General features: G+C 44.4%; 1 protein-coding gene across 2 annotated transcripts in view; it reads right to left on the reverse strand.

Annotated features, from left to right (window-relative positions):
• The window catches only part of SLCO3A1 (solute carrier organic anion transporter family member 3A1), a 123,508-nt gene extending 104,107 nt beyond the window's left edge, over positions 1-19,401 (reverse strand). The window contains exon 1 of one of the 2 annotated variants that reach the window (XR_003399151.1): positions 18,941-19,353. Coding sequence is in view for 1 of the 2 variants with exons in the window: in XM_026856223.1 (XP_026712024.1) it covers positions 18,941-19,241 (301 nt within the window). In the remaining variant the exon portion in view is untranslated. Of the gene's footprint in view, positions 1-18,940 lie in introns of both variants that reach the window. The other variant, XM_026856223.1, reaches the window with a different exon arrangement.
• Between the last annotated feature and the right edge of the window lie 5,166 nt (positions 19,402-24,567).

Here is a 24,567-nt window from a genome sequence, read left to right on the forward strand (position 1 = left end):
AAGGTTCTTTAGTCATTAGAAAAAAATGGGCAAGATTCAAACTATACCCTTAAAGGAGAGGAAAATGGGGAAAATGAGAGTAAGTTGCAGTGAATGGTATCAGCTCCCTCTTCTCTCACATGGAAAAGTCACTATTTTCATCATATTCCCAGTGTCATGGGCTGGGTCCCAACAGCTGCATCTCTGCTGGACATACACAGGGGAAAAATAAAGACAAAAATAAAAAGGGCTGACCATCATACAGTTCTCACTGCAATGGTTACAGCATTCAGAGGCCTGTGTGAGCCCTCAAGCAGAAAGTTTAATAAACCTCTGAAGATATGGCTGATGCTCATTATGACAGATCCAGGCCATACAGTTGGTTCCAGGATCAACTCCATCAGAGCAGCAGCCAAAGTTATGACCAGGACTGAGGCTGTATCTTCACTTTATCTGAAGCTTAGCCCTAACAGAAGAAGGGCTCAGAGGTCAGGAGCCCAAATTCCAACATGTACAGCCCCCGCTAAGGAGTGCAGCAGCACAGAGCATGCATTGGTGCTGCAGTGACACACTTTGGCAGACCCCAAGGTTCATGGGCACCGGTCTCACTGCAGCTGAGTGCTACGAAAGGGTTCTTAATCCCAACTGCTCCTCCTATCTTCCTACCAGAGGTCACCTAGCAAAATCACCCCCAAACCCCATTCTGCCAAAACAATCCAAACCAGCTTTAATCCTTTAAACAGCTCATCTTCTGAACCTGGATCTTTCTGACTGAACAGGGCACGGTGACACAAGTAGCTCTCTTGGGAGTCCCAGTGGGATGGGACATCCCCTGTTAGTCAGAAGAGAAACAGAACCAGACCCTTAAAAAGGAGTACCCGTCCATGAAGGCAATGATAAAGCCACCAACTCTGAAGCTGAATGCAAAACCCACTTAGGAGTAGAAAATGAGACAACATGGAAGCAGTGAGTTGCAAATGACAGAAGTCTGAGCCAACAGAGTGTAAAAATTAAGAGGAAGCGGGGAGATAAAGCAGTGTTGTGACCTGCCTTTTTACTATAGGTAATGAAAGGGTAGCAAGGAAAGAAAGATGACACCAGTGCCCTGCTTTCTGCTGTCCTGACCTACCCCTGTTTAGGTCACCAGTATCAAATGGTATAAACAGCCCAAAAGAGATTTGTCGTCATCGTGTAGAAACCATATGCCATTTAGAAGCCCTCCAATTAAGTTGACTTTGCAATTCAACAACAAACACAGAAGGAAAATAAATAAAAAGCCAGTGGGTTAAAAGTCAGGATCTCCCTCAGTGCTGGAAACACAGCTCACATTTAGCTGTGCTACACAGCTCGAAGACTGAAGCTTAAACCATGATATTAAAGTTATACGGCTGAGGAGATATTGGCATTTGGGCAGACGTCAGCAATTCTTTCAAGCGAATTACAGATACCAAGGGCTAGAAAGTCAGAAGCATTTCTGCTGTGTAAAATGTAACATGCCAAGATATTTATTCTGTTGCAAATGATGTTCCACATGAACCTTAAATACTGAGCTTCTTACAGCTGAAAAATAAGACACCCCATCCTACACACCCACCGAGTTTTTAGTCCAGCTATACTCATACTTCCAGATTCTTCTGCTCACCCCAGCCTGTGGTCCCTCACAGGGCATTTGGGACTTGCACAGCATCCAAAAGTCCAAAACCATGTAGTTCCAGGGAGAAAAATGATAGGAAAACGCCTCTACATTAGCCGTAATAAGGCTTGTGAGCACAGACTGGGTGATGAATGCATTTTACTAGCGCTGAATACAAATCAGAGGCAATGTACAACCACGTATTGCCTGTTAAATGATCAGCTCGTGTTTTCAGCAAGTCTTTTCACCCTACACACCCCCCAGAAAGAGCTTCTTGCGTCCCTGAAGGGCACGCAGAGGAAGCGGGACAGGAGAAGGGCAGCTGGGGACACGCTGCCCACTGCAGAGCTCCCAGTAGGAGAGCTGCCAGTTCCCACGGCCAGCGAGACCGCTGCCTGCAGCAACTTTGCTTTAAAGACCTGGGCAAGCTGTGACCCTGGAGGCCAGAGCTGCCCAAGTGAGGTTCCTTTTAACCCCACTGAATATATAACAGGCTTTTTAGCTGCTGGCCAAATATTAAATGTCACTTTCATGCTAATTTTCAAGCTTGGACACAAGCATTTGTTTTTCAGAGAATGCTCCAGAAAGTCTCTGCCTTCTGCACAGATGGGTACAGCCAAGATCTAGAAAACAACCCACCAGAACTGATGAAAGTTGATTTTACTCCTTATAAAATTATTATATCTGTGATTTTGTTGAATAGAAATGGTTACAGTTAAACCTCAGAAAAACAAAAGCAGAAGATGGCCTTCATAAATAAAATAAATATTGCCAGTACTTCTGCTACACAAAAAGCCTATTAAAGACATTTTCTCTACTCAGAAATTAATATTCAAGTTAACCATTTGACTTGTTACCTCCATGTTTTGCAAGGGTTGTTTTTCTGGTTTTTGTATTTGTTTTTTTCCCCTTTCTTAAATAAACTCTCTCTGCTTTGCTGCAAGAAAACCCTGAAACAGTGGAAAGAAAAGGGAGACAGCATATCCTGTTGAGTGTTAGATTCCATCCAGCTGCATAAAAAATGCAGCGAAACAGGAGGGAGGAACTCAGCCAATGGGATTTTGGGCCCATGGGATGTCACAGGTCTGGGAAACACTTTTTGCCTCCTTGCCACTATTCCAGATGCCACAAAGGGCAGAAGATAGAGGCACAGTTCCTGCCCCATGTGCTCAGGCTGGGTATGCAAGGACATAGTCACTAATCTCTCTACTGCACGTGAAGCTCTATATCACCCTTGAAATGGGCCAGGACCATAAGGCATTGATGAACCTTCAGTTTATTAATAACTTTTTTTGCTCCCTAGAGAGATGACATTAGAAATATAAAAATCTCATTTTAATTTCCCTTGAAGTAACTTGGGAAATGATCATTCTGATTTAACCTTGGTCATTCTTAATTTTTTTTTTAAATAGTCTACAACTTCCCCTGAAGGGAGCAATAAACTAGTTGTGTGTAAGTGGAGATTTATTTGGTCACCAGTTGTATGCAAGTGGGATTAGACCATCACCATCATTTTTAGAGCATCATGACTGAATGCACAGCACTGCACAAATGAAGAGCTGTGCCTGACAAATAACGGGTCCCCCATCCAAAAGGGTTTACATTAATTACGTTAATCCAGTAGAGACTGAGGAGTGTGATTAAGCAGTCTCTACTGCTTGGGATTTGGCTGTTATCCAGCACACAATCTGTGTCTGAAGTGTGTGTGTAAGGGGGATATCTAACACCACCTACCTTCAACACCAAAGCCAGAGACCTGGGTAGATGACGGCACCCTTAGTTAGATGCAGGAGCAGTTCCTGGAGAGCAGCATCTCCAGAGATGAGCCCCAAGTCCCTCAGCTCGGCTCCTGTAGAGCAGCCAGTCTCTCCCTCGACTACTGTGAACCCAAGGACACCAGGGACTTGAAGCTAGGTAGCAATTTTAATTAAACCCCAAAAGCCTCTTTAAGGAAGAGCAGGAGTAGACACAAGAAACACAAACTTAGTGCTAAGCCACAGCACTAAGCTATCTCCTACACGCCTGATACAGGACAAAGCCTCTTTCAGAGGGGAGGAGAGCTCAGCCACACTGATCCCGCATGGGCACACACCCCAGGTTAGATTTGGACTCCCTCTCCAGGAGGGAGGAAACTCTGTACAAGAAGCGGTTCATTCTCCTGTTGCAGAGTCTATTGAAAGACAAGTCACCTTCCAATCTCCCTTTTCTTCAGCCATAACACAACAGTTATGAACACAGCTAGATGAAAAAGAATACAGATTCAAATGCAGTAACACAGCCTAGGACGCCTGGTCTCTACCAAATCACATGTTTCTGACCAGCAGAAAAGAAGAGCCTTCAGGCAACTGAAGCCACATTGTGCTACATGGGCAGGTTGCAGCTAAGGTGGCTTTTAACCTGGGTTGGAGGCAAAAAGCCTCAGTGGTCAGTACTGCACCTTGTACTCCTATTCCACTACCTTCCTGTGGAAAGCCAGAGGTTACAAAGAACAGAAGGTGCAGACCCTGCGAAATTAAGCCTGTGACTGCTTTGTGCCACCTCCCCACCTTGCAGCAGCAAGGCAGCTTCACCCCAGCGATGCCAAGCACACTCACCATCCCCAGAGGCGCAGGGGGTGGCATGTGCAGCGACACAGGAGGCTGCAGCCGCGACTCTGCTCCTGCAGCTTCAGCACAGCAAAAGGTTATCTCGGCTTCTGGCCCAGCTGGCAGCAGACCCTCACTGCTGCTGTGAGGACCCTGCTGATACACTATCCACCTGCTGTAACCGGAGCCCAGCTTTTTATTTGCTCTGTCTCTGGCTGGCTGTCTCCCATCCAGACGCATCTCCCAGGGAAAAGGAGCAACAGCTAGCAGGCATGGGGAGCTCTGCCTACCCACTGAGCAACTTTTGCCAAGCCATTTGGTCCTAAACATCACCTTTGGCAAGCAGACAGCAGTTCTGTGCTACCTAGCACAGCTCCAGAGAGAAGCTGGCAGGAAAAACCATGAATCATCTACTGAACTTTACCCTCTAACAGTGCTAGCGTGGACTCTACCATGTAGCAGCTGGATCCAGCACTGAAGGCTGTGAGGAGCAGGACCAGATGCACAGCTTCTGGGATGTGAAATGGGAAAGGTCCACTCCTAAACATCAACCATCCCATTTATACACTCATAGGTGACAATGAAGCAAGACCTTTTATCGAAAGGGATGCATTTAAACAAATCCCATTCCTCTCATTCCTCTCAGAGAGAAAGTCTCCTGGATATTGTGGAAGAACCAAAACATTCTTTTAACAAAGGCTGAGGTCCCAACCCTCCTTTTTCTTGCTTTGCACAACAGAAAACAACAAGTGAAAAGGCAGGTCTGAGAAATGCTCTGTTGCCATGTCTCCTGGGCAGAAAACCGAGGTAGTAACCTAAACATATACACTCGCAGAAAGATGGCAGGAACATGACAAAAAGCTATTTCTAAATTTCCATTCTCATTTGTCAGTTGAGATGCTACACACGGCAAGTCATTTCTCTGTCTCAGCATGGAAGGTGGGACAGAAATCCGGTAAAAAATGCAAAGAAACACTCCTTGGGCAGAAGTCAAAGAGTCAATGCTTGGGAAGTACCTGGATAACGCAAAGTGCAGATCACTGCTACAGAAATCTGGTTTGCAATGTGTTCTTTCATACTATGGTAGAAAACCCCACTTATACATGCAGGGAAGAATGTAAAGTATAGCCATCTCTACTACCAACTTTGTGGTGGATAAACTCACTGCAAACTGTTAAAACACCCAAACTTGGTGGATTTGCTGTACCTGTCATTCCCAGAACTTCAACTCAAACAGAGGTGCTTTTTGATGAGCTGCTGACGCTAATTTGTTCAAGGTTTGCATTTTGTTTGAAAAGCTCAACATCCCCAGTATGAAAAGCAACAATGTTTTCCTTGGGTCAGCAAAACAGGGCAAATGCAGCTTTTATTTTACACCCTAACCCTAGATGGGGGAGGTATGGCTCATGCTCAGAGGCACAAGTACACTCAGCCACAGGGCTGGGAATGAGTTTTGCTCTGTAGCTGTGTAACATCATCCAATTCACAGTTGGAGGTTTTCCAGTTAATAAAACAGCCATATGGGACACTAAAAAACAAACCCAAAAACCAAAAGCATTTCCTTCCTTTGCCACCTCCAGTCTCAAAAATTCCTCCAAAAAATGCCAGCCAAAAAGTAAAACAACAGTCAGTGGTACTCCTGAAATTGAAGAGCGTCTTTTTTATCTTACAAGCTTTTTACTCAGTGCAACTGTTATCAGCACCTTTGATCTGTTCCTATGGGCAGAAGAAAAATAATGATGGGTTGGAGGCAGTAATTAGAATCTTCAGTAAACACTATGATCTCTTTGGGAACAAGGCTCCTAGCACACACGCTTCCCCTCCTGACACCACCCACACCATCAAAACACACTGTTTATTCACGAAACAAGCTTGCTTTGCAAGAAAATGGAGACCACGTGTGTCCTGTGGTCTAGGAGGCACACTGCAATGCTCTTGAGAATCACCCAACAATTGTGATCCAGAAAGGCAACATTTAGCCCAGATTCTATTTAGACACCCAATTCCCCTGGTTATCGATTAAAACAAAGAGCCTGAATTTTAACAGAAATTAAAAGAGTCTTTTGATGTGAGGATCCAGGCTTCTGTAGACTTCATGAAGATGGCCCATACCATGTTTATTCTATATTGGCTTAACTCCCATCTTAACTCTAGTTGCTTCAATATCTGCCTCCCCAGCCTTAATATGCTGCTGCTCACCTCTACACTCCACCTCACCACTTCACCTCACTTTTGCCAACATCCTTTTTCTTGCCTTTGCTGAATGCAGCCTTCACTCATGAAGATTTTCCAAATCCTTACCCCATCCTAAGTCACCTCTAACAGCTCCCTAGTGCACTGTAGATTCAATTTCAAATTGCCTTCCTGGGCTGCAGTAAGCAGCAAAAGGACTTTCTCGAGCATATCCTTATCCACTGCTACACCTCCTTGCTTGCCTCCTCCCTCTGCTCCTCCGACTCAGCTCTAGAATTTACTGCCCCTCCAGGACTAATAAAGCCCAAACTTGCTGATTTCAAGGTATAGAGTAAGTCTCATCTGTTTACTTAGGCTTGGAATACCACAGGACAGTGAGACTGATTTACTCAGAAAGCTTTGCTCGAGCTGATCTAGTCTCCACATTACTACAGTTTTGGGGGGTGCAGAACACGAGACGAACTGAAGGAGCTACACACGGGAGCATTTTATCCAGTAACACTGGAGAGCAGCACAGCTTCATTTTCACTCCTGTTTTTTATCTGAAATTTTCACTTCAGGTCTTTCGTGCATCAGCAAAACCCATTTAAGACTACATTTTTCACCTAATGGGATGGCTTGCTCTAATCTTTGCCAGCTGCACCAACCTGTGCTTTATTCCCTCCCCACTTTCTCAACAGTCCAAAGAATTCTTGGAGCACCCCTAGCAGTGGTGGGATGTGGCAAGGCCAGGGTAAAGGCATGACTGCCATCTCTGGCAGCAACAAGATTTTTGACAGGCAGATGCCACTTCTGAGATATCCTTCCTCCAGGAGAACAGTTTTGCGCCCACTTCAACACCTTCATAGTCTTAAAAGGCAAAATCCTAAGCATCCAGGCAAGAAGGCCACAGAACTGGGAAGAAAAATATGCAGCCTAACTGGGAGATGAGAAAAGCCATAGGGAGCTGTGGAATTCAGTGCCATTTCTGTTGCACAGGCCATAAGCATAAGCAAGCTTCAAAAGGGAACATGCCAGGGCACATATCCCTGTGCTGGTGGCTCTGGGAAATGGGTTATGGAGCAGCTTAAGGAGCACATGAAGGAATGTCTGCACCCATGGAAGATACATTGCTTTGCAGGAATGCAGTGAAATGTTTTAGGTCTCAGAGCAACTGCAGGGCACAGGAGTCAGAAATTCCTGGGGTCTATTTGCACCCTCCTGCTAACTTGTTTTATAACCCTGGAGACATTGCTGGAGAAACAGTATTTGTTTAACCCATGCTTAACTTGAGTTTTGCTGCTACTTATAAATCACGTACCTCCAGGATGCTAAGCACCTAATGAGGTGTGGTATGCAATTACAGAAGAGACTGGCTTTCCATTTGATACATAATTCTCACCAACACAGGAAGGGCAGCAAGGTCTGGAGAGATGAGAAGTATATTTTACCAGGTCAGGTGACAGCTGGGAAACAAAAAGTAAATCCTTGAGTATGAGTAGTCACACTGGTCAGATCAAAATCCACCAAGCATGAACATATGTGTTTTCCAGCTACCCCAGCTGATCAAATAGAAGGTGTTATCTCTCCCTACAAACCTCTTACCCTCTGGCACCTGTCGGAAACTCTTCACACCTTACACAGAACTACTGCAAATAGTTTAGTTTCCTGCAACACTGCTTCTTGCACAGTCTACAATACAGCGTGCTTGTCTACCACCAGCACCAGCACAGCATGCTTTTATAGAGGACATAAATGAAGATATGCATTGACATAAACCAAAAATGCTCTAAAACATCTTTACACTTGCATTGCAGGAATGTGAGTTTTTTATGTAAAATGTGGAGGGAGAATATTGAAAACACCCTCCCCCCCAAACCAAAACCAACGAGTACTCTAAATGAACAGAAAGAGGCAACCCACAGCTGAGGACAGTAAAGCATTAATCAATTCTTAAGACACCTTGGCAGCATGTCCAGGGTACTTTGTAGCTCGCTTCTTGCATGCCACTGCCCCTTTCAGTCCCCCACAGCTCACAGTTTATAACTCCTCGAAGGCAAAGCTTTCTTTGACAAGTATTATTCTTTTGATGATCAGTCTGATTGTATTAGGACATCCATATGTTGTTAGCTGATGGCTAACAAGATACAGGTGGTCTTTCATCACAAGGGTAATTGGTCTCCGCAGCAATGACTAATACAGCAAAGTTGTCCCAGTTGCCTTTTTTCCCCCCCCAATATTATTTCTTTCCAACTCTAATAAGCAGTATCACTGTCTTGTACAAACAGTTACAGCAGGAATGGTTTGTCCAACACTGAGGATAGGAATGTACAGGAAAAAAAAAATCAGGAAAAAGCAAGGTAAGCAGAGGGAGACAGTGAGGAAAGAATTAGTGCACAGGGCATCTTGCTCTTCAACCTGTTTGAACTCTTGAATTTCTACTATTGCTCTGACGTGCTGCCTTTGGCCAGATCCTGCACCTCATAAAGGCAGTCAGTCTCCTTTGGCTGCAGTGAGTGCTCTGAGGTACTAAGTCAAAGAGCAATGTGACATATTGTTAACATCCATCCGAGAAACTTATTTAAATCCTCACATTTTAATTGGTTAATAAAGGACCAAATTCGGATAGCCTCCTCCAGACAAAATCCCTACTATTGAAATCAAAAGGAGACTTACTGAGAGCAGGCCTCCCTCTAAGGAAAAGCCAAATACCTCATCAGCAGCACAGTTAATGAAATAGCTGTACCTTGGCAAAAAGGAAATCTGAAAAAAGACTCTCCCAGTGCTTTCAAAAGAGCAAAGTTTGAAGGAGCAATTTAGGGACCAAACCCCAGACTTTGAGAAGGCAAAGCCAAGGGGGAAACTCCTAGCTGAATAACCCCAGACCGACGAAGCACAGCCCCTCCCGAGCAGCGCGGGCGCTCCCAGCCTCCCTGCCCCACGCTGCACCCCGAGGCCGGCAGCATCCAGCGCTCGAGGGGCGTGTGGTGCTCCCCAGCCACGCTCTCCCAGATGCTGCTGAGATGCAGCTCACGGCCAATTTCACCTCTCTCAAGATCAGTTTAGGTCCTTTACTCATCATTTGCCTTGTGGCAGCAGAGCTGGTGTTGAAGATGCAGCCAGCTGACAGCTCTGAAGTGACAGGTTAGTGGGGAAACACCTTGGCACTGGCACAGAGGCAGCTTTCCCGCCAGCAGAGTGGACAGGGCTCCAAAATAAGTAGGCAGACCTTTGGTAGGTTAAATCCCAGCACCAGGCCCCCAGTGACAAATCTGCCAGATGAGAGGTTTTAATTTGTCACCGATCCCATGCATATACTGCCTTCCCCCTGAGCCCGTGCGCCACACCAGGGAAGGACTCTCACTCCCCTGGCTCTTCTCACGGCTCATAAGGTGACCAAGAAGCACAAAAAGGAATTTTGTTGGTTTTGCAAGGTACCCACCACTTTCGGCCACACTTTTTCTTCCGGGCTGGTCCATCAGGGGTAATCAGACACTTGTAGTTACTGAGATTGCACGATGTTTCCAGGCGGCTCTGCCCCAGGGCCTCACAAAACAGGTCCTACTGGGCCATCTCACACCTCTGATGGATGTCACTGCTGTTCCTCTGGTGCTAACACCATTAATTACTCAGGTTCATACACTGAACCTGTCACCGTGGTCAGGTACTTGTCAGACATCTCATGCCAGCTACACACTCAGCCTTGAGGAAGGTCATCCAGGGCCTGATCTGCCATCACCCTTTGATGTCCTTCACTGCCTCTGGGAAAAGCCCGTCCTGCCCCATTCCCCACAGACCTGCAGGAGCTCCCTCTTTCGGCTGATACACTGGGGAGCGACCTGCACAGAGCTGCCAATACATGGGAAAGCAGTCATGGAAATAATGCAACTTAGTGGCAGCTTTGGCAGCTGAGCACTGCCAGGCACCATGTGTCAACAGACCCGTATGTCTATGCCGTGGCACTGCCTGGGACTTCACAAAAACAAACAGTTTTAGGAGGTTGCTCTGATAGCACCTATCTGGCACCCAAAGGGTGTGGATGTTGGCAGGCCTGGCAAAAACATCTCCAAAGGGGGGGGGGGGAAAAAAATAAAAATTGGTCGATCAGTGACAGAAGAGGCAGTTGTGAAAGAGTGAGCGCAGGAGCTTTTGTGGCTTTTGCATTCTCCTATACACTCATATAAGCAGCTTGTCCGTGAGATAACTGAGTGACAGCTGCCACAGGTGGGGACGTGTGTAGCTGGGCTGGGCAGCTTCCCTGCTGCTCACAGCATGGCAGACATCACCAAGAACGGCAGCAACAGGGGTGTGAAGCCCTGATGGCACCGGGATGGATGTGTGTGTCAGGATATACAATAAAGCAATAACTATTTGCAACTTTAAAGCAGTGATTATCTTTCAATACTACTTCAGGTCACTGCCCTTTGTTGCAAGGTTACAGCGGTACAGCAAAGTTCATGGAAGCTGTCTCTTGCTCACTTGGCTGCGGATGAGTGGGATAATAATTTCTGATAAATCCTAAAATATCCTCTATACCAAATTCTTTGTTTTGGTAGGAGAAGAGGACAACACAAGCCTCAGTATTGGGCAACAAGACTTCCACCACTGCATCGAGGCCAGTGTCCTGATTCATGCTGGCGAAGGGGCATATCCTTTGCCTTGTTGCGCAGTGAGAAGACACATGCTAAACACAGCTCCGTGTCCTCAGTGCCAGCCCATAAACTGGTACCAAACTTCTGGAGGTTACTTATGTGCAACGAGTTGGGGAGTCTCGGTCAGATTCCCAGGAGAAGGGCCAAGACTGACGGCACACAGCAGCTCGCTCCCGCTTGCCATCAAGGAAGTACGATACAGCCTTCAGCTCTTGACCTGGATAACTCAGCACCTTCTAATCTATTTGATTAATTTTATGAACCTTAGGACTAATATGTACTGTCCTCTGCATATCTGCCATTTAAATGACAAGGGCACAGCTTTAAAGAAGCTGCCCCATGAATGATGCACCTCACTAGGCTCTCCCAGCTGATGCCTATTTTAAATATACTACAAAAACAAACCAACATGCTCAAAAAATTCAGTGATTTTTACGAGACATCAGAGTCAGCAAATCCCAATTAAGCCAAAAATCAACTGCAGAGTACACAGACAGCACAAGAGTAGCATGGAAACAGCTCCCACCCTCAATATGCTCACACAAAGTCATTTGTGTTGGACTCAAGCTTTATTTACTCAGCTTGTAACAAAAAAAGCTATTAGCAGAAGGTTAAGGTAACTGGAGCAATTGCTGTAAAATAATGGAGCCCACAGCAGTTACGACTTTGTGTATATATACATTTAATTGAATAAATACATCCATTCAGCTACTGCCTTTCACAGCTCAGCCTTCCTGACTGCAGTGGGGAAGGTTATTCCCATTAATTGATTATTGTTACTGCTCTAATACACCCTACACACTTGTTTATGTTTCCATTTAATTTTCCAGGATATTACCAGTGGCACTGTAAAAGGGGACATGTGTAACTGAGCCAGCCCTGCTGACACACAGCAAATGAGAACACAGATCTCTCCCCAAAGGGGAATAATTATAAAAGACTGCAGGTTATCAATGGATCAGTGGGTTAGGCCAACATAGCTAACACCGGTATATCCACATGAAACCATGCGATTATTCTGATCGCAGTTCGTCCACAGGGAAGACAACCCAGTGAATCTGATGCAAAGACACCCTTCAATAATGAACAAGCATCACAGCACTCATGCTGGTAGCAGCACTCCTTTTAGTTTAGTGTTAATATTGTGTCTTTCTCAGCCCTTCGGAGACTGTGGCAGAAAGGAAAGGCTCTCCAAATCACTCGTAGGAGGCTGCATTTACTGAACAAAATGATTACAAAATTCTGTCAAGTCTTTCGGCTAAAAATATTACATACTTATAAAATTGCATATACCAGCAAGGAGAAAAGCAGTTCTCTGGAAGAAGCGCTCATGCTCCGCAAGTGCACGTGCTCACATGGAGGTAGACAAACTCACCAAGCAGCTCATGGGTATTGAGGAGGCACACAGAGAAAATACAGCAGGTAGGAAGCTAAGACTCACTACAAAAGACCTAGCAGAAGCAGACTTAAAAAGAGTTAAGGAAAGCACAAGGCTGTCAGAGCCTTAAGTGGGCGAGCTCAGAGAAGCATGTTACAGCAAGAAGAGCTAATGTGAATAAAGTACCCATGTTTGCAGAGCACACGTGAGCACAGAAGGAAGGAGTACAGCTAGGTGGGAGAGCCTGTGAGGAGTGAAAGGGATAAGCAGCCAGATGGGAAGAGCTTTACAGCCCTCTCAGGGAGGTCCTAAAGACCTCCCAATCAATACTCATCAGTGGAAGGGCTCAAGATGCTGGTGATATGACCTGTATGCTATAAACAAAAAAAATATTCTGCTTGCTATGGGTTTAGAAATGTAGGTCTAAACATGGATTTTAAGAAATTTTAGAAGAATTCTGAAAGGGCATTCTTGCATTCATCCTGCATGCAAGAGACTTCAGCAGTTAGAGACAAAATTAGCAAGCAGCTACTGGAAACCAAATGAATTGCTTGACAGGGGAAAAAAGGAGAAAAAAATATCACAGAATGAAAAAAATATTTCACAGAATTAAGAAGGGACAGAGAAGATGTCCATCTCAACATATTTTTGTGGGTACCCACTAACTTTACACAGAACCTGTCATGCTGTAGATACCAAGCTATGTAAAGAAGAGAACAGATTTCCAGCCTGAAAGCCAAACATCTGCAAAATCTGCTCTTTCAGCTCCAAAATATTCACGTTTCTCAGAATTATGTGGTGTCCCCCAGGAAAATAGAATTTTGACAGCATCAAAATAAGGGAGACATTTGCTATTATGAAAGGTGCTGTCACTGCCTGCCCATTCTACAGTCTTTCAAATACAGTAAGTTACATATTACAAAAATAGTGGTTAGACAATGAGGGTATGCTGTGAAAGGCTGGGAATTTCAACTCTCCAATTTTTTTTTTTGCTTTTTCTTTAATGGCATTGAACACATTTTCACTTTTGTTTATAAATCAGAAACCCCATTTCCTTTCTAAAATTTTTAAGAATTTTACTGATGAAGCTTAATATGTGTAATATCAGATATACAGTAGATGAAGTTTCAAAATTCACAGTAACTGCTTAGCTTACCAACATGAGCTTCCTAATAGAATTCCAAGTACTATTTCTTAGTATTAACACATACAAAGCGTTGACTCAAACGCTTGATTATTTCAGCATCTTATGCTGATAACTTGCTATTAACTCACCGCCATAGATACTAACTCTCAGATTTAATTCTTGTCAGTCGAGAAAATGCTTCTGCTTCTCCAAAACACAATGGCTTCTGTCATTTTGACTGACGTAAGCTACCATAAGTGATTTTTCAAATGGACAAATTTATCCCTGGAGACAGCAAGATTCCAACTAGGGCATGTTTGCCTTCCTCCGCAACAAATCTGTAGCTGGTGCTTAAAGCAAGCAAGAAAGCACCAGAAGTGAGAGTGAGCATTTCTGTATGACTGTCATCGCAAACAAAAAGTGCTTCCACATATTCCATTCAAAATAACCCCACATGGCTGCAAGGGTGAAAGTCAGCAGTGACAACACAGGGTCCCATCCCCCTTACTGGGTTAGTCCCATCTGGGCAGATGTGGACAAAAAACATCATCCTGTTGAGTTCTCCTTGAAGGTGACAGCCGGAATAACCATACAATAAATAAAACCACACACAGAAAAGGTCAGACAGAAGCCTGGGAGATGAGACAGAAGAAAGCAGTTAAACAGGCACATCCAGCAGTGCTGGGTTTTCTGTTCCTCTGCCCCGCTACGAAGCAGGCCAAGAACAGCTCTGTGCCCCCAAGAACAGCTCAGGCACACCCTCGCACCACCCATAACTCAGGAGCACTCATCACTTACTCCTTGACCCTTCTGGGATTTCCCTGAAGTCATTCTTCACGTCACAGAAGTTTCTGCAAGTCAGAGAGCAGTATGAAGCAGCAGGTCCTGAACGTGTAGGCTATGTGTCCATGAAGTTAAGCACTGAGACAGCTTCAGCAAACTTAAAGAGAATCTCCAACGCATTAAAGATCAACACGGCAGCCGCACAATCTGGCAGTGCGCCCTCCAACATCAATATCAATTTCCTCCATCAACAGGAGACAGAATAATAGCAACTTCCTCTATATAATACAGCCCTTAATTGTCCCAGATCAAATACTGGCTCCCAGAGGCTATTCATTCTGCTCTAGAGGTAACCACGTTTTACACAAGATGCAACAACTTTTACCTGCAAATGCTAAATACCGCAGGAAGCCCAGAAGCTGCATATGGAGACTGTTAATAACATTAATCTACCACATCACTGCACTGGCTCTAACTGAATACACAAACCACTGCTGAGAGCAATGTGGGTGCTCCAGTGACCAGAAAACACTTGCAAGCTCTTGCTCGTCTGAGAGGCAGCAAATCCATACCACCACTGTCAGATCAGGTTTTTTCTCCCTGTATCAGCTCCACGACACCTCTGATCCCCCTACTAATGACAAAGTCTGCATTGATTTCATCAAAATTCAGCAAGACCTAGCAGAAAACGAACTGAAAAAAAAGAGGGAAATGTCAAGTGAGTCATTAGCAGGTAGAGGAAGGAACTGTGTAGTAAGTAGTCTTCAACATACTTTTTCTCTTTTAAAATAAACGATGGCACAAATTGAGGGAATCGTTTCACATTAGTGAAGCTGCAGCAATAACAAGCCCTGCACAGTCTGCAGGAGTGAGGTATTCCTCCACTCATAGGGGTTACTTATGCCAAATGCCAATAAATTCATGGGTAAAATTAACCTGCTTCTTTGGAAACCTCTAGGAGTTCAGATCTTAAGTACAAGAGCAGATGCAGAGAGAAGCAAGCAAACCAGCACCAAGACAGAAGATTTTTCCCAACTTCAAACACCTAAGAAAATGCCTTTATTTTTTTCATCTTTTAGCTGCTATTGCTGATGTTACGACCTTTGCGTTGAGCAGGCACTTGGATGCTGAAATGGGAGAATGTATTTCCCATCATTACCAGGAACAGGCATGATCCCGCCATCTTTCTGTTTATTTGTCTTTTCTTTTGAACATTCTTTGGTGTGTACTTCCATGTGTGCACCTTTTTGATTTGATTTTTCCTTGGTTACCACAACACAGCCCTTTTTCCTAGGGCTGGTTAGTATAGCAACAGAATCTGTTTGGTAGCAACACATTGCAGACATCAAAAAAAATCTGCTATTAGCTCAAGAAACATGAAACTACACGCCAGCAGCCCATGCAACAGAGATACCTTCCTGTAATATCTCACACCTGTCTCTCTAATTACAAAACTCTACAAATCCCCACCTTCTCGGCAGAGCACAAGCCTGAGCAATCTCTGCCTTCAAAGGACGCACAACAGAGGTGCACTGCCCACCACCTCCTGTGTGCCTGTCACTGCAGAGAAACCACAAGACAGATTTGATGGACTTCATGGCCAGAAATAGAATAAAGTCCACAGATGCTATTACTTGCACTAGCAGTTAAAACCAAAGTTACACTTTAAATTCCATATGGTATCACATCTGCATTTTTTTGCATGCATGTATCAATATTAATACAGAAAGGAAGAAGGGTTGGGAGGCATGTTCTTGGGGTTTGGGGTTTTTTTGTTGTTGTTTTTTTAAACTAGAGGAGTCTTCCTGTATTGTCATTTCACTGCAAAAAGTCTGTATGAGATATTATATTAAGTTACTCCACTGAACTCTTGTACAACTCAGAAGGAAAGAAACTCTCAGCACACAGTTATATCTAATTCACTGCCTTGGGACACAAGAAGGTTTTTATTGCAGCAGGTGAACAATTACTAGTACTTAGCTGTCAGGTGAGAGACTGATGCTTCCCCCTCAGCTACAATACAGCCCAAACGCAGCATATACATACTTGACGTCTGCAGTATACTAGAGGCAGCACGGATTGGTCAAGCCGATAATTTCTCAGCCGCAGCCAGCCACGACAGAAAGTTCAGCCAGGCTATTACCACTGTTATTAATTAGTTTCTAACCTGAGAGAACAACCTATTCCAGATTTGCTTCTAATTTAAACTGAGGGAACTTACCCAAAAATGCTTTATCCGGTCACACAAAGTGTAGCCCCTACTGAGTGAGCGTGCTATTATGAGAAAGCAAACTGATACAAATATAGCACAGTGACAGTACACACTCTGCAGTCATTTCCTCTGCGAAACAGAGGAGAATGAAGTGGGTAAGCTGCTCAGCCAGCTTTCTGCTAAGGCCACTGAAAATTGCATTGATGACATCAACAAAAATAATCAGTTAAAGACAAATCTGAGAAAATAATTCTCAAACAACATTTTAAACTTCCTCTCAAGTACTCACAAACCTGAAAAGACACATACATTTCTACCAGCTGCTTCTCCATTTATATTCGTGCACAGGATAGATTTTTTTTTCCTGTTAGTTTTTATTTGTACTAGCCAAATTGATTGCAGGTTGATGTAAGAATTATTCATGCCATATCTGAAAACCTACTTTGCAGTAGATAGGCTGGGACAGGGCAGATATTAAACTTCATTGTTGGTATGGCTGATTGGTTGAGCGTGCATACACGTGCACTCTTTTGCAACCCATAATTCATGCATAGAAATTCAGATTACGATTTTCACAGCTAAAGCCAGTAAAGCGAACAACCCCACAATGCTTGGGGTTTTTTTAAACTCTACATGTAGAAAGGAACATGGTTAGAAGCATATGTCTGGAGGAAAAATAATGAAGCAGCATATAGTAAGCAGAAATGATTTTCTGGCAGTATTTTCCCAGCTACAGTTGAACTGCCAACTTTAAAGAAGTTATTTTAGCATACAAGATGAATGTATCTCGTGAACAAAAAGAATCACTCTTCCTAATCCTTTTCTCATGCACCCTCCTCAGTCCTGTTCTCAGACATGAAACATTGCTTAAAAAATGCCCATGGAACAGACTGAAAGAAGTTGCTGCTTCTCTATATATTTATAATGGATAATCTTAGAATCACTCTTAATTCCAGCTCATCATTTATGGTGTTGGCAAAGTTGCTCCTGTGAATTTAGTCTCATTATTCACCTTCGGGTAGTACAGTATCTTGTATTTTATATATCATCCTGCTTTATCCTGTGGATCCCTCACAAGCACTTACAGAACCAAGTGAAGGTGAATAATGATCCAAGTAGAAAGCTAAATGCTGAAATACTATGATTTTTTGGCCAGTTACAGGAAAACATGGTCATACTCTGAATATGCAGAAGAACGTCTTTACTTAAAGTAGGAATATATCCAGGAATGCCAGAGCGTGCGATATAGGCAGTCTTCCCAACAGGCCTCTGCACTATCCCAAGACACTGAATACCACTCAGAAAGTCAGCAGGACTGTTCAGCTTTGCTGTCTATGGTCATACCCCAGCTGCATTCAGTTACGCTTGTGAACTGGATAAAAACGTCTTTGCAAAAAACCAAAACCAGTAATGGGATCACCCATTCAGTTGAAAGTCACGTCACGACTGGGATGACGGGTCAAGTGCACAGAATTTTGGCTACTAGAAATTATACTAACAAGTGGAAAAGGATCACATTAATGGCAGAACACACTTCGCTGATTTATTACATTGAAGCCATTTATCTAGTGACAAGTCCTGCAGAAACAAGAATGAGCCAAGCTGGTAAATTTTTTCAGAGAACAACTTGACCCACAACATCCTCTTTAAACGTGCTGGAGAGGGCACTACTGCTGAATCCCATGAGCACTTTACCCCAATAACAGAGATGTTTCATTGGGTAACGGAAGTCAGATTTCATAACTTAACTATCTGGAAGAATTCTGCAATATGATCACCAGAACCATGGGCTCTACTTCAGGCTCACCATATCTCAAAATAGACCTCACAGGCTTCCGCATCTCATTCCATTACAGGGATCACATTATCTGGGGTCCGGCCACAGCACGCTGGGTCACAGCAGCCACTCCATAACAGGCACTTTCTGGCTAAAATGCGATGGTGGCAGTGACAAGACATGCGTCTTCTCTGGGTCTCCTTATACTTCAGTGATCACTCAGACACAGATAAATGCTTTGGAACAGCAAGGGAACTAGGTGATCTTGGGGTGGGGGGGGAATCATCAACACATATGCCACTTGGAAATTCTTCAGCTGAATCTCAACCGTAAGCCACCAATATCAGAATTTAAAGCAATCTGGGCAAACACAATAGAAGGAAAGAGCATCTTCCTAAACATCTAATAACAGTCACCATGACTGTCAACCTTCACCATTGCTACAGTACAAGCAAATATCACCGTGTTTCCCCACTGCTTACAACTGCTTGGTGTAGAGACCCATGCCAGATTCCCTTCACAAGCAGAGCTGCACATGGAGAAGAGGCCTCAAGGCATCCCTTCCACCAGCATCAAACAGAAAACAAGAGCAAGATGCCAGCCCTCAAGAAAAGCCGTCGGTGAGAAGTTCAGAGAGCCTTACCTATGTAGAGGGAGGAATCTTTCCGCCTCACGTGGTCATCAATGTAGGAAACTCCCAGGGGCTGGACAGGGGTAGCACCAATGCCCAGGAGGACCTGTGCTCCAATGAGCAGCAAGTACATCATGTTGGTAGCAGTCCTATTCCTGCAGATAAGGTCCGGGTCTGGTCCCTCATCACTGGTGGACCCGTTGGCAGCACACACATCCCTCCCTTCAGCCCCCCAGCGTATTTCTCCTGATTCGTATTCGTACTGGTGGGTCAGAAATTCAGGCAACGCGGAAAGGAGGGCACCCAAGGCCATGACTATCCCTCCACATCCTATCAAGCGTGGCCGGTGTCCTCGGGCTCCGAAGTAGCTCACAAAGAGGATGAGGGCCAGGTTCCCAATCTCGAAACTGCTGGCAATGACGCCCACATCAGCACTCTGAAGGTTGAATCGCCGCTCCAAGGTGGTTAAAACACTCACCTACAATAGAAAAATCCAAAGAAAATTACTGAAAGGGAATACAACCCAGCCTTCAGTCCTCCCCATATGTCCTGCTAAAGCACAAGTTTCCTTGACTTTCCCTTGGAGTCAGAAACATACACATCAAGGACATCCAAACCACAGTATAGTAGAAGTTGACCTCCAAGCATGATCTGACTATTCAAATACAGACACATCAGAAGGTCCTAATACCAAGCGACATTTCACAGCCTACCACCTGTCTGAGCACATGTTCACTTCCAACTTCCTGTGTACATCAGTGTGTATTTTGGGTGCCTACAGAGACCCATGACTCTGGGATGGGTTAGCCTCTCTTTGGGATCGCTTTCTATCTGAATGCACAGCTTCCACGTTGTGAACACTGTCTCACAGAACCAAGGCACAAACCACACCAAGCCTCACATCAAGCCAGGCACCCAATCTTTCTCTTGGAATGAACTGCAGTTAGTGAGCAGCAGAAAGCCTTGCAGATACCTGGCTCACACACCAGCACAAGGCCATCAAGTCAGAGGCAGTGATGCACAAACAGGCAATTTGGCCAGCACAGAAGGCTTCTATTAAAGTATATAAATAAAATGCTGATCAAAGGGTTTAAACTGTTTGTGCATTAGTTAATGACTGGGATTATCACTTACAGAATATTTTTGAGAAGACTGGCCAGTTAAGGTTTACATAGAAGATTTAAATCCACCACAAAGGGAAGATTTAACAAATAATGGTTATTTAACACCAAGAAGAGAGAAGCACATGAATAGTCTTCAAATATTTAACATTACTGTGAAAAGGAATGACCTGTTCTTTGTATTCAAAATTGGAGGACAAGAAGTGACAAGTTTAAATTGTAGGAGAGATGATTCAAGTTAAATACAAGGTAGGGAGAAACCAGACTTTTAATGATAAGGATTGTAAAGCACCAAAATATGCTGCCTGGAGAGGCTGCAGACTTCTTTAAAAGAGCATAGACCGGCATCTGTCAGGAATCACATAGGTATGACTGATCTTGCCATAAGGCAGGAAAATGAACCAAATCATCTCTTGAGACCTCTTCCAGTCTTGATTACATGGTGCAATGAAACACAATATGGATTTTCTGCAATAGTCATAGCACTGATCAGAGTATGAAGATGAAACATTAGGTACCTCACTTGCTGTCATCCCTGCTCAAGGGAGAAAGCTCAGCGCATCCTCATATCTATAGCAGTGTCTCCCTTATACAGGAAAAAGATAACAAGAAATCTTGAACGTGTCACAGAAACGCCAAAAACTTTTACCTTGGATAAAAGGCTATCTTGTTTTTCAGATTGCAAAAGATGAAGATATTTAAGGTTGTCCTAAAACAGGCAGGTTTCTGTATTCAAAAAAAATGTGATAAAGACCTCAGAGCAGAAGGTAGCCCCTGGATAGAATAAAAATAGCCTCCCACTGGAGGCACTGAAAATCTTTGCTGATAAACCTCATGAAGCAGGAGGCAATCTGACCGACTTTAAAGTATTCTGACAGCAGCTCTTCTCCGGGGGCAGTTAGCCTCTGCTAGGGTACACCAGGGCACAGTTGGACAAAGACAGCCCCATTGGCAACAAAATAGAAAAGTAGAAGCAACCCACTTCTGCTGCTTTGCATAAGCAAAAACTCCCAGACCTGACCCTAATGTGTCCAAGTCAGATCTCTGAAACCTGACTGTTTTAATGATTACTGAAAATTAAGCCTTCATCCCATACAGGCAGTTATCATTTTATACTACCACTGTAATCCTCCCCCACTACAGAGACAAGGCAAAAAAACCCAACCTGCAAATCAAACCCTAGGACTGAATGCAATGCAATAGCAATAATTCTTCCCCATGCAAAAGCCAAGTGAAAATGTGCACGTCAGACACAGAGGAGATCACCACTTCATCTGAAACACTGGGCACAGGTACCTGTTGGGGCGAAACAGCTCTGTGATTTAGGAGGGGAAACGATGTCCTCTTGTGCAAGGACACAGCATGGCCTGTGCCCACTCCAGTGACCTCGGCCACGCTGCTCGGCAGGCAGTGCTTGAGCACACATCTAACAGCAACTTCACTGTTCCCAACCCTCCATGGGAGCCAGGGAGACAGAGGGGAGCAGATGGGAACGGACACTGCTAGAAAACACAGTGCTGGTATTTTTAAAGCAAGGCACAACAAGGTGGAGGGATACGGACAACACCCCCTTGCCCCACCAGGCACTCATGCGACACAGCTGCATTTATCCTCCACAACACGGGACTGGCTTTATTGCAAGGTGTGATCTAATGGGGCTGGTGCAGTCAGACTGGTAGGACTCCAGACTTCAACACCACAGAGCAGACACCAACAAACTCTAAGCGATGCAAAGCCCCTGCTATGGGAGCCCTTCTTCAAGCTACCACCTCCAGCACATCCCTAGAGTAACTCTGCTGTAGTTGAGGTTACATGAGCACCAATTTTGGCAGAATGGGGAATCTCTGTAAAATGAGAATATAACTCTGAGCATGCAAAAATCATGCCTGTGGTGCTCATTTCTGAGCTGTACCTAGATAGGAAACTCATAATTACTCATTACAGCTGTGTAAACTGAGGCATAGAGAGCCAAATATTAATGAGACAAGTACAGTCAACAAAATTAATTTGTGATGGAATAATTTAGGCTGAAAGATTGAAAGCCAACAGAAGTGATTTCCCAAGGCCAGCTGGTATTAACTAGCTTTGGAAGCCTCTCCCATATTTTGACCTGTCTGCCAAATTTTATGCTTTTACCATACATGTATACAAGTGGCTAGAAAGCAGGATGCTATTTAGAAACACTTGGATGCCACACCTTACAAGGGTCAGGTTTTGGACAGCTGGGTTTCAGATAAATAACTGCACGATTTCCAAGTGCAATTCAGAGTGACAGGGACAGTAAATTGGTGGCAAACCTGGGAACTAAAATCATAAATCCCAATTCTCATTCTGCTCTTATTTCAATGGGACTTCAGTTGTTCTTTTCCTTTCTAGAAAAGTTAAACTACTCACAATTGGGAAACAGAGTCTCACCATCCCGTAATAGTTTCTTGCTTTGCTTTGGTGGAGAGATTGAAACAAAAGGAGGAGGACAACACAAAGCAAACTCCAACCCTCCTGATAAAAGCTGGCAGGAGTTCTTATTCCTCTAGCCAGACCACACTGTGTTTGTTTCCCAGCTTGCTCCTTCGGGCTGTAGCACTGCCACCCAGTGCTACCAGCTCTGCCTTTAGTAAGTGATGGTGTATGGTGTGCAGGGGGGCATGGTGAAAGAACAAAACCATCACATCAGCCTTGAGCATCCAGAGGAAAACAGCATCCAATACAAAGCACCAAGAGTAGTATCAGTAGAGTAGCCTCAAAACCAATGACAGTTGGGGGGGGGGGGGGGGGGGACAGCACTGAAACTACAGCTCGGTATGGGTATGTGCCTGTGCTAAACAGCTGTACATTGCCTGCTACTCCTTATGTCCTCCTGTCTGTCCTGCAGATCAGCCCTTAGCAGGTCACTGAGGCTCTGCCCAGCAAAATACTTTAGCTGCGGCACTGTACACAGCCCCCAGTTGTGCTCTCCTTGCTGCCTTTTTCCATGTCTCAAGGCCTCCACCACCCGCTTTGATAGGAGCTGCCTTTGTCTCTCACTGCCTCCTCTGTCTCCAGCAGGATTCCCATTTCACCCACTAAAGACATCTCCCACTCAGTTTTTGAGAGCAGCTCCACTAAGATTTAACTATGGCATTAGAGAGATCCACAGGACCATGCAGCTCTTGCTAGACCAGAAGTTCATGCTCATCCAGACTAAGTCTACACCAGTCAACTGGACCACGGTAAACTAAATCAGGTTGGGCACCTGCGCACCTTGCTCACACAGAAAGCTGGCTTGGGATCTAGAAAGATCATGTAACCCAGCCTTCTGCCTTTCTGTGAACACGCCACCTAACATACAATAGCAAGAAGCAATTAAAACTTATACCACACTTGCACTGTCTCCTCTTCTTACAAAGCCATAGAAGTCTGCACACAACACATTTGGCTCGGGTCATTTCAAAGGCTAACCTCAAAAGGACCTGGGCTAAAGGGGCCTCCCTAAATCCACCCTAAAACACTCTTTAATGATTGAAAAAGGAAAATGATCTCGCATAATGCACACAGTGATAAATGACCCACATTAAAAAAAAAGAAAAAAAAAAAAAGAAAAGAAATCAATCACCACCTTAAAATTTTCCAAAGCACCTTATATTGCAACCCTGTAACTAAATCTAGGGAAGCTTTTGCCATGCCATTCTGAACTTATTTCAATAATACATGCTCATATTCATCACGTCTGTCTGTTCCAAACCTATAGATCTTGACATTTCTGAACCAAGGTAAATTTGTTCTCTCTATAGGCTGTTTATTTTATATTAACGCTCAGCAAAAATGCAATCCACAAACCTGCTTGACACTATTGCTCCACTTTATCACTAAGAAATGAACTGAAGAGTGGGGGCACCATTATGGAGTCAGAGACACAGTGCATTGAAAATGAATATCATATTGTTCGTATCTCCAATGATCAAGTCATATTCACCTACAGAGTCTACAGATAAGTTCATTGTATTAATAATACAGGGTTATATATAGAAAACACACTGACTTTATGCCTGAAGGGCCTTTTTAAAAGGCTTCTTTTCAATGTAAAATACATTTTCTCAGTTATGTGGTAAGAGATCGGACTTGAAGAGACATGTCTGCAGTGCTACAGGGTGTAAAATAATTGCCTGGCAACTACGTTCCCAAAGGAAAACAAACGCGAACCGTCTCCCACGGTCGCCATTACAGAGCCAGGAAACACAAGATTCCTCGAAGAGCCAAAGCGACCATTCCAGAAACAAAACTGCTGCTTCCACGCGCCTCCACCCACTTCTTCAGATGTCACCTCGTCCTTTCTTCCAGCACTCGCATGGGATGGGGCAAAGGGCATCCCATAGTTGGAGGCAAGCTCTCCTCCCCGTTGAGCTGGTACCCGTGGGCTCAGCCCCCATTACCACCCACCCTCCCAGCTGACAGCACAGCCACCAGGCTCAGGCTTCAACCCCAGGGGAACGATGCTGATCCTCAGCTCTGATGATTTTCTCCTCCGCAGTTTCAGCGTTG

The sequence above is a fragment of the Athene cunicularia genome (genome assembly GCF_003259725.1).
Source record: "Athene cunicularia isolate RWA chromosome 10 unlocalized genomic scaffold, athCun1 chr10_part1, whole genome shotgun sequence".
NCBI classification, from domain to species: domain Eukaryota; kingdom Metazoa; phylum Chordata; class Aves; order Strigiformes; family Strigidae; genus Athene; species Athene cunicularia.